Source organism: Gekko japonicus, unplaced genomic scaffold (assembly GCF_001447785.1).
Source record: "Gekko japonicus isolate JY-2015 unplaced genomic scaffold, Gekko_japonicus_V1.1 scaffold1746, whole genome shotgun sequence".
Classification (NCBI taxonomy): domain Eukaryota; kingdom Metazoa; phylum Chordata; class Lepidosauria; order Squamata; family Gekkonidae; genus Gekko; species Gekko japonicus.
In genome coordinates this window covers 3,963-14,300 of record NW_015159767.1, presented here as the reverse complement: position 1 = coordinate 14,300, position 10,338 = coordinate 3,963, and the positions used below count along the sequence as shown (strand labels likewise).

The 10,338-nt window shown below is 48.5% G+C and overlaps 1 protein-coding gene across 1 annotated transcript in view; it reads right to left on the bottom strand.

Annotated features, from left to right (window-relative positions):
- Positions 1-6,187: 6,187 nt before the first annotated feature.
- Positions 6,188-10,338, bottom strand: part of SLC22A17 (solute carrier family 22 member 17) — a 7,401-nt gene continuing 3,250 nt past the window's right edge. The window contains exons 4-5 of the mRNA XM_015406320.1: positions 8,909-9,020; positions 6,188-8,170 (exon numbers count right to left, since the gene is read on the bottom strand). Of these exons, the coding sequence (XP_015261806.1) occupies positions 7,855-8,170; positions 8,909-9,020 (428 nt within the window). The 3' untranslated portion in view covers positions 6,188-7,854. The remainder of the gene's footprint in view (positions 8,171-8,908; positions 9,021-10,338) is intronic.

Genomic DNA, 10,338 nt, shown 5'->3' with positions numbered 1-10,338 from the left:
TTAAAACTATCAAATTAGTTTGCAGCTTTTGCCACTCAATTAGCTGTTGCGGATTTTCCGGGCTGTGTGGCCGTGGTCTTGGCACTGTAGGACCTGACGTTTCGCCAGTAGCTGTGAATGGCATCCTCAGAGGTATAACACAGAAAGATAGAGTACTCTCTGTGTCTCTGTGTACTCCATCTTTCTGTGTTATACCTCTGAGGATGCCAGTCACAGCTACTGGCGAAACGTCAGGTCCTACAGTGCCAAGACCACGGCTACACAGCCCGGAAAATCCGCAACAGCTAATTGAGTGGCAAAAGCTGCAAGCTAATTTGAACAGTTTAATATTTTATCACCAGAACTGTACCCCGAAATCCTTCTTTAAGGGCTCCTTGAATCAGATTTGAAAGATAAGGTTTGAAATAATGCGCAATATACAATTCTTTTGCTTCAAAATGCCACCAGGTTCTTAATTTTATGCCTGGTTTTGTGCAGGACTGTAGTCAGGATGCAAAGGTGTCTGTTCAGATATTGGGGGGTGGGATGTCATACCTTTCTGGAGGATTAAGCCTGCCTTACCCCAGAAACTGAAATTTCTGGGCTCCGTCCTGCCGCTCTTAAGAGGTGCCGGGCTTTTCCCCACCTCCGTCTTGGATATTTCTGGCTTTAGGGGTGATGACATTTTATTCATCGCCTTCTCCAATAGCTTTCCATTAACACCTTCCCTTCTTCTCTTCACAGGGGCCGGGCCAGATCGACCTCATGGTATTCCCCTTACTAAAAACAAAAAAAAAGTGGTTGTTTTAGGAAGGAGGAAAAAAAAAAGAAAAAAAAATGAAGATTGTTACCATGATGGAAAAAAAAATACTGTGGGGGGAGGAGAATGTGTAAAGCTGTGCAGCAAAAGGGGTCTCCTTTCCGGGGGGGGGAGATAAGGGGGGAGGCGTGCTGTAAACCGGCTTTCACTTACTAGTGGTCCGCGCGGCCACGCCCTGCCGTCTCCCTGCCCTCTGTTTTCCTCCTTTTCTGCCTGCAGCAATTGTCAAGCGTCAACGGAACCACTTTTCCTTTCTGTTGTTGCGGCCTGGCATTTTTGGGGTTGGGGGGGCAGTTAGGAGGGCTGCCCGTTCCACCCCCCACCCCAAACAACACACAACACTCTTGTTCTTTTTTTTGTTGCAGCTGTTGTGGTTCCTTTTAACTCTCTGTAATTTACTTTTGCCCCCGTCTTCCCCCCCCCCACCAGTCCCCCCATACTGGGTTCTTGTGTGTCTGCGTGTGTGGTTGTTTTTGCATGGGTCGTGAAGGGAGGGTGATGCGCAAGAGTCTTGTGTGTCTGCGTGTGTGCTTCAGTGTTCCAACTCCTGGTTGTTTTTGCATGGGTCGTGAAGGGAGGGTGATGCGCAAGAGTTCACCACCGTAATGCTTTAGTTGCCCATTTCGACGTGGCAAACTCAGCCTCCTGCCATTCTCGGGTGTGTGTGTGTGAGAGAGAGAAACATGGAGTTCCCACGTTACCTCTTTCCCCGTGTAGCCTGTTGTCTGTACCGATGAATTTGGGTTTTGCACCCTAACCCTTTATTCTAAAAACACAAGGTAGGGTGTTTTCCTGCAAAAAAGTTTTTCTGCTGAACTGCGGGATATGCGCCTTCCTTTCACTTCTTTCCTCTACTCCCCCCTCCCCCCGGCCCGCTCTCTCCCCCCTTCGCTGCTTCCCTGTCGTATGTCCTTCCACCCTCCCCCTGGGGTATGTTATATTGCCTTGTTTGAGTGTCTTTATCTTTACAGGTTCCTTTATTTTTTTAGCCTGAAGAGATATCACCGAAACCTGAAGTTCTAGAGACCAGGGGCAGGGAGATGACTCCCTTGGGGGCTTGGTGGGTGTGGGGAAGGACCCGAGGCCCATATTTCCTTGTAGGAGAGAGTGACTTTGAAAAATGAGAGAGAGAGAGAGAGAGAGAGAGAGAGAACATTCAGGTTGGGGGGTGGGGGAGTGTAACGAGGAAGAAATAGAGAAACTGTTATGAGGGTGGAAAAAAATAAAGATGTTTTTGGAAGAAAGAAAAGTGCATGTGGTTTTATTGCTAAGATGCTTGGACTCTTTCCAAGGAGCTGTGTGTGCTTTCATTAAAAACACAGTAGCCATAGCGCTGTTCAATAGCTGTGGACTGCAGAGCTATGACGGCTGCTCTGCTGTCGGTTGGGTTACTGGGGTTGTTGGTGTCCAGGGATGGTAAAAGACAAAACACAGAACTGTTCACGCTGGGCTGTCTTGGTGGCCTTCACAGGTCTGCATTGATTTAGGCTCCCCCTCGCCCTCCAAAATCCTGATCACCTTTTGAGTGAACCTTAGGGGCTATGCAAAGTGGGCGCTTCCCCATAAGCACTGTGTACTTTTTCCAGTCTTGGCAGTCTTCCCACAACTACAAAGAAGGTGACATACTGCAAATCTGTTTACCTCTAAGCTGTTAGTGTGAGCTAGCTCAGTTTTTTTAGCCTCGGCTCAAACATTTTGTCTTAGCTCAGGATGGTGTAATGAGTTCATGTTTTGGTGTGTGCGTTTCTTTAAATGTTTAGTTTGACTGCAGAAGGGTGATAGAGGGAGTGTGATTGGCTGATGACTGAGTGTGGGAGGAGGCGGGTGTCTATGCGGTGATTCTGTGTGTGAAATTTGAAGAGAGCAGTCTGTGTGACGGAGTTTTTGAGTCAATTCTGTGTGAATAAGGTCAGCCTGTGTGGCTGTATATATATGAGAGAGATATATTAGTCTGAGTGTCTACACCTGTCAAGAGTAGAATTTTGGGAGTTTGAGAGACTGTTTGTGACACCAAGCTTTGCCAGTTATATTTACAAGTTCCTTTCATCAGCAACAGTTCAAAATAACCAGAAACCTGTTCTTTATTAAATAAATCAATTTTTGTTGAAACGTATCCCAGAAATCAGAATAGTCTTTTATCAGGGCCACATAGTCCTCTGAAGTGCTCAGACCCTGGGTCATTCTACCAAGAGAGAGATTTAGAATTTTTTAATTCCTGGTGGCAGCAGAAATGTACCAAGTTTATGTGCACAGAGGGTGGTTTAAAGGTAAAACCATCTCCCCTATAAGCGGGGACGCCACAGATGGCTCCAAAGCAAACTGATTTTATGTAGTAGCCGAATTATTCACTCACTACTTTAATGCCAGTAGCTGACAAAGTTGAAACTTTGCTTGCAAGACTCCACAGCTTAGAGGAAGCATTGGTTCTAAGTTTTGTTTTGGAAGAGAAAAAAACCATGTGGCTTCTCTTCCTAGGAAGACATGATACGGGTTCATCAGATGGGCGCCTTCCCATTCCATAAAGATATTTTCTGGGCAGCTTCAAAGTCTGCTGTGTTTGAGAAACACAATCCTACAGGACGACTGTTGCTCTTTTTTAGCAAAATGGGAGAGACAGTTACATTTCAAAGGCTAACCTTTTTTCTAGCATAAATAGGATCCTCAAGTTGCATTTATTCCTGGAGCTCAGGGTGGTAGTGTGTTATCTTATCGCCACACTCCTGTTGTGTAGGATTGGTTGAATGTCAACCAGTAAGCTTCATAACAATGAGACTCAATTTTGTATGAGAAGGCTTGGCTGTAAACAAGGGCAGGGAAGGTATCGTCACAGGCCCTGGCCACTACCAGCCCACCTGACCACTTTGGCAGCTTTACAGAATCGAATACCCATTAGCCGACCAGCAGGCTCAGACGTCAAATGTTAAGCCATGCCATCTGTCAACCAGGCCCATCTGTGCTTCAAGTTCTTCAAATTAAGTTAGGCCCCAGGCCAAGGGATAAGAGGCTCATACTGCGCAACTTTCAAAAACATGCCAGTGAGTTTTGGTCTTCGGGGCCCACTCGGTGGCCAACCTGAGAGCTTTCCCCAACCAAGGAACATCTCCGGCAGGAAACTGCTAACTTAAAATGTCTGTGGATACTTTCCGTCTCTGGTGTCAAATTGCTAAATGTGCCTGAATTATCAGCACTGATTACAGCTGTTAAGAACAAAGTCTGCCCTTGGCAGCAAGCCTTCTCCGTTTCCGAGAAAACGACACAGCAGGTTTTGAAATCCAATGTTCACATTTTCCTATGTATTACATATAAGCAAAATCCGGCTGAAAACTTGCCACAGGAACTTGGTCTCGGGTCTGTTGGGGCAGGGTCAGTCTTAGAATTGTGGATAGGGTTGCCAGGTCTGGGTTGGAAAAGACCTGGAGACTTTGGGGGTGGATCTGGGGGAGGGCGGGGTTTGGGGAGGGGCCTCAGCATGGTACAATGCCATAGAGTCCCTCCTGCGAAGCAGCCATTTTCTCCAGGGGAGCTGATCTCTGTCAGCTGGAGATCGGTTGTAAAAGCAGGAGATCCCCAGGCCCCACCTGGAGGCTGGCAACCCTAATTGTGGAGCTTGAGCATGGCTGAGCCACTACAGTGCAAATGCAGCTAAGAGCTTGGACTCTGATCTGTGAGTACTGGGTTTGATTCCCTACTCCATGTGCAGCTGCTGGTGTGACCTTGGGTCAGTCACAAGTTCTCTCAGCTGTTCTCACAGGAGCAGTTCTCTCGGAGCTCTCTCAGCCCCACCTACCTCTCGCAGGGTGTCTGTTGCGGGGAGGGGAAGGGATTGTAAACTGCTCTGAGATTCCTTTGGGTAGTGAAGGGTGGAGTATAAATCCAATCCCTTCTTACATCCTGCACCTTTTCCTCAGTGGAAATCAAAAGCAACTTGCATCCTTTCCCTCATCTCTATTTTATCCTCACCACAACCCTGTGAGGTAGGTTAAGCTAAGTGTGACAGGCCCAAGGTCACCCAGTGTGCTTCCATGGTGGGGAGGGGGATTTGGACCTGGGACTCCCAGATCCTAGTTTGGCACCCTATCCACTGCACCACACTGGTTCTAACTTCCGGACTGCCCCTGGAAGAGCCCTGAGCTCAGGAGACAAGGACTTCCTGGTGGTCCCCAGCTTAAGAGAAATCCGGCTCCCCTGGTGGAACTCTGCCGGAAGACATCCTTGCCCTGTGGGAGTTACTACCTTTCCGCAGGGCATGTAAGACAGAGGTGTTCCGCCAGGCATTTGGCAATGGGGGAGGACATCGCACTCTCATATTTTCCCCCATCCCTCACAACCCCTCCCCCCTGGGTGGCTAGGGGACCCGGTTTTCCATCGTTTGGTTTCTATTTATTGATGTTTTAATGTCTAGTTATTCTCCCCATCATGGATCGCTGCCTTGTCGTGGCGGGGGGCTTGCGTGGTTCGATGAGGCTGTGGGCTATGCCGTGGAGGGCCACCCAAGACGGACAGGCCACAGCAGAGAACTCAGACCAAGCGTGATCCCCTGGAGAAGGAAATGGCAACCCACTCCAGTATTTTTGCCAAGAAAACCCCATGGACAGTATCAAAAGGCTAAAAGATATGACGCCGGAAGATGAGCCCCTCAGGTCGGAAGGTGTCCAAGATGCTATCGGGGAAGAGCAGAGGGCAAGTACAAGTAACCCCAGAAAGAATGAAGCGGCTGGGCCAAAGCCGAAAGGACGCTTAGTTGTGGATGTGTCTGATGGTGAAAGGAAAGTCCGATGCTGCAAAGAACAATACTGCATGGGAACCTGGAATGTACAGTGTCATAGATGCAATGAACATTAAATTGAGCAAACTTCAGAGGACGGCGGAAAACAGGAGGGCCTGGCGAGATCTTGTCCATGGGGTCGTGAAGAGTCTGACTCGACTGTGCGACTCAACAAAAAATTATTCTCATTTTGTTGTAAACTGCCCTAAGCCCTACTTATAGGGGAGGGCAGCCTAGCAAGTCTATTTTAATAAGGGAGAGAGATCCTGTTAGCAGCCCTTCACTGGGTTCTTCCCCGGCCTCAATATTTGCAAGCTTTTTCTGTGCCTACTAGGAGCCTTTCTCTTTAAAAATAAATAAATAAAAAAAAATGAAAAGCTGAAATGGGATCCTGCTTACCTTCAGCATCCGTGTAGTGAATCTGCAGCTATAAAGTGGTCTCGCAAAGCCCAGTAAATCATGATACATATAGAGTTTCTCTTGTGTGTATAAACTCAGATTTTTATGGCGCATCTCTGCAGCAGCCTCCCCAGCTAAGCCCCCCCCCCCCCCCCCCCCAATCCTTGCTCGGCGTGGGAGGGCCAAGCATCTTTCTAAAAAACATTACGGGGTGGAGGTGCAAACCAAAGTTCTTGAGAAGATTTCCTTTTAATCTGTATTTAGGTTGTAACAGTCTGTAGTACATTTCCCTTTAAAGTCAAAAGCAGTCAAAAGTCTAGATTTTTTTTTGTGTGTGGGGGGGTTGCATTTCGAAGTCTCTTGGGGTGCAGAGGAGTCCTTTGACACATTCCTGTTCCTCATGGGGGGCAGGGAAGCCTTCTCCATTTGGTGACGTAAAAGGTGCAGAAGTTCCCGATGAGGTTGGAGAGGAATGTTTTAACCAGGTGGGACTGGCCTGTGACCATGCCACCAGGGTGTTTTCTTAGGCTACCACCTATGTGTGGCATAACACTTAACATGCTGGTAATACTGGATGCCTGTTAAAATGTGTGGGAGCTCCCTTGGTCCTTTAATTGCATGAAGGCAGAAATTCAACAGGAATACCTTTTCTGGGGCTGAGAAAATACATACCTGCAATAACTTCTGCCTGCTGATCGGCTGAAAAAAGTTGGCTGATTTTGTCTAGTGGCTGGGTGGAACAACAGGGAACTATGGGATTGAAGTCAAAGGTCTGGGGGTGTGTGTGTGTCACGTAGCTAACAAATAGATACAACTTTTCTGTGGATTACAGAGAAAAGGTTTGGAGATGAAAGCACTTTGAGGCAGCCTAGAGTCATCTAGTCCAGTTCAGAAATCCTTTGTCTCAAGAGACCCTCTATGGAGTGAGCACAAAGATGCGGAAAGCCCTTGGCACGCTGAGAAAATTGCTATAAAAGAGACCCTTAGTAAATGGAACGCGGTGCATAGGTTGATAGCTTGACCCTGGGTTGAACAGAAAACCACCTCTCTCAGCCTCAGTTTCCTGCTCTGTAAAATGGGAACAGACGCAACTTGGTTCAACTTAACGGTTATCCCCCCTCAGGTTCAGATTTTAGGATATCTCTAAGAAAGTTACATGTCTACTAGGAGAACACGCTAAGCTTGTTAAGTGGGGGCTCATAGTCAAGCATCCTTAGAAAAATTAAAGGGTGGCTGATGACTCCAGCAAGGGCACCAACGTATTTCCCCCCCACCCCCTGTTGCGTGCCTGTGTCTTTCAGTTCTTAAAAAGGCAGAGAGTGAAGGAAGGCCTCAATTTCTGCCTCTCCAAGAGCTTTTAAAATGGAAAGCCAGCTATGAGGAACTAGGAGAACAAATCCTGGTTATGTGAGGGACTAGGAGAAAAGATCTTGGTCGTGGCACAAGAAAACACCACACAGAAAAGGGGGCCGGGGGGGGGGGAAGTCATCTTCCTGTCCTCCACCCCAAACCCACGAGCCAGAACTGTACTGTAGGTTCAGGCCTAACCTTCTGCGGCAAATGTAAAGGGTGTGCAGTTAAAGCTCTGGCACCAGAACTGAGTGTGGCAGGAAAAGCCCCCTTCATACATTTACATACGAAATCCAAGGCCTGTCTTCTTTTTTCTGTGTCTGGTGGGATGTGAAAATGGCTTATGCAAGTGGGAAGTCTCCCCCAAGGAAGAGAGGGAGGTGCGCATTCCTTGCGTAACACCAGAAACAGAAAAAGGAAGCGGGGCTCACTCAAGCTGCCCTTTCTGGGTGGGGTGAGGCCTCTCGCACTAGGCCAGAAGCCTGGGTTGGGATGGGCCAGTTGAAGTCCGTCCTGGCAGGTGGAAGGCATGGTGGGTGCATCAACTGGCAGGGTTTGGCGTCGAGAGCAGCGGCACGTCGTCACGGCGAGTCGCCTCCTCAGCCCCCCGGCTTTCGCCTCCCCCGGCCCGACGGAGCAGCGAGGGTCTCCGGTAAAGTTCTCCATCCCGTAAGCTTTCGGGCAAGGCCTTGCGCTTGCTCTCGGGTAGCAGCATCAGACAAAGGAGGGCCAAGATGTTCAAGGACGCCAACACGATGTGCTGGAGGAAGGAGCCGTGCTTTTCTCGCAACCACAGCAAAGGGGCGCTTAGGCCGCCCAGGGACGCCAACGAGAGGATTACACCGAGCCCCTTCCCTCTGCAGAGGAAGAACAGTATTTGTCACACAATCCAGAATGAGGTGGTGTTTGCTTTTTTTTTTTAAAGGCACACCAAAATTCTCATGACACTGAGTTCTGTTCCCAACCCCAGCATGGAATGCCAGAAAAAAAATTACAGCGGTGGTCTTGAGGAGAAAGCTGGAGTGAGGAAGTGTGAGAAAAGGCCAGAATGTGTGAGAATTCTCCCGCACAAGTGGGAGAAATAAGGCAACGGGGGGAGTCCATAGCCAAGGACTTTGTGGCCAACGGGGAAATTTATTTATGTAATTCATTTGTACCACACTCTTCTCCCCAACCGGGACCAAAAGGAGCTTACATCGTCCTCCTCCATTTTATCCTCACAACAGGTAGGTGAGGCTGAGAGAGTGTGACTGGCTCACGGTCACCCAGCGAGGTTCCATGGCACGAGTGCGGATTTGAACCCGAGTCTCCCAGATCCTAGTCTTACCCTCTTAACCACTACAACGCACTGGAAATGACGATACAAGCACTAAAGGGAAGTGAAATTTTTGCAACATGAGGGCTAGAACCTTGAAAACAAAATGGAAGGCACTACCTGCAGATGAGCTTCTGCCGGATGCTACAAAAGGGGCTGAATGGGAAGGTGAGGGAGAACAAAGGCCAGAGAATTTTATGAAGATTGGTCTGTTACTCATGCCTTCACCTTTTAGCCAAGGTGTGGGGGAGCAGGTAACGCCCCCGTTTCCCCATCTTACCTGATAACGGTGGGGATGACTTCAGAGGCAAAGAAGATGCTGAGGGAACCCGCCGCATGTGAGGAGAACAGGCCGAGGATGGAGAACGTTACCACGGCGGCGTGGTTGAGATCTGAAACGCAGAGGAAGAAAGGGAATTCAGGGAAACGTGCCGAAGGGCTTCATGTGCGAGAGAGCTAGGCCCTCAGGCCTGGCCTAAAACATTTGACAGCTTGAAGCGGAAAATGTGTATTTATTTATAAAATGTACACTTCCCCACTGAATAATGTGATGCCCCTGCAATAAAGGAACGCACAGACGTAAAACCAAATGAGAAATCACTGCTCCTTCAGAACGACTCCTCTCTTACCTGAGGTGACCACTTTACCTCATGGGAGGCCCAGCCCTAGAACCTGAAATCTTTGGTTAACCCTTTTATTTATTTTTAATTTAAGCATTTATTTGTTTATTTATATCCCACTCTTCTCCCCAAGGGGAACTCAAAGCAGCTTTTAGAACATAATTCTCCCCTCATAAGAGAAGCCAATGTTGGATCAGGCCAACGGCCCATCCACTCCAACACTCTGTCACACATTGGCCAAAAATACCAGGTGCCATCAGGAGGTCCACCAGTGGGTCCTCCTCTGTTCTCTCACAACACTACCCTGTGAGGTAGGCCGGGCTGAAGAAGTGCGACAGGCCTAGGGTTACCCAGTGATCCTCCATGGTAGAACAGGGAATTCCAACTCCCTGAACGCCAAGGGTTCTAATTCCGCCACTCTATCCACTCCACCAACCTGCTTGCTGGTCACTGTGTTTGATAAGCCCTTGGACAGCTCAAAATGACCCTCAAAATGAGCCCTTGTGTGTGTCTGCGAGTGACCCTCAGAAGACATGTCCTTAGCAGCACTGAGGGTTATACTACTGAGTCATCCATGTTGTTTTGAGGTGTTCCACAAAGTCCTTATCATACCTGGTCCACGTGGGACATATTCCTGTTAGTAGGATGTCCCTGCAGGGTTCTCAAGACTATTTTTGAAATTTCATTGGCGAGGTTCCTTATATATACCTTTCTGGGCAAAGCAGTGCTGTGAGCGTGTTTGGGCTGCCTATGTTAGCGCACCCCAGGAACGCGCAACAGACCAGAACCTGCTGATTATATCAGGGAAAGATCAATGAGCTGAATATCTAGATAGATCACTGAATGCATTCATACGGTACCACCGTCGTTAAGTAATTGTACTCGGGGGTCATTTCGTAGAAAAAGAGGTGCGGGAGCTCATTAGCATAACTTATTTGCATATGCCACACCCCCTGACATCACCGGAAGCGTGTCAGAAGGCAACACCCACCGCTCAGGCTCTACTGGACTGTTTTGGATTGCTAGCTATTGGGGGGGTATGGACGCGCAGATCTGCCTTCACAGAGGAGGGAGAGCTTGTACCTGAAAG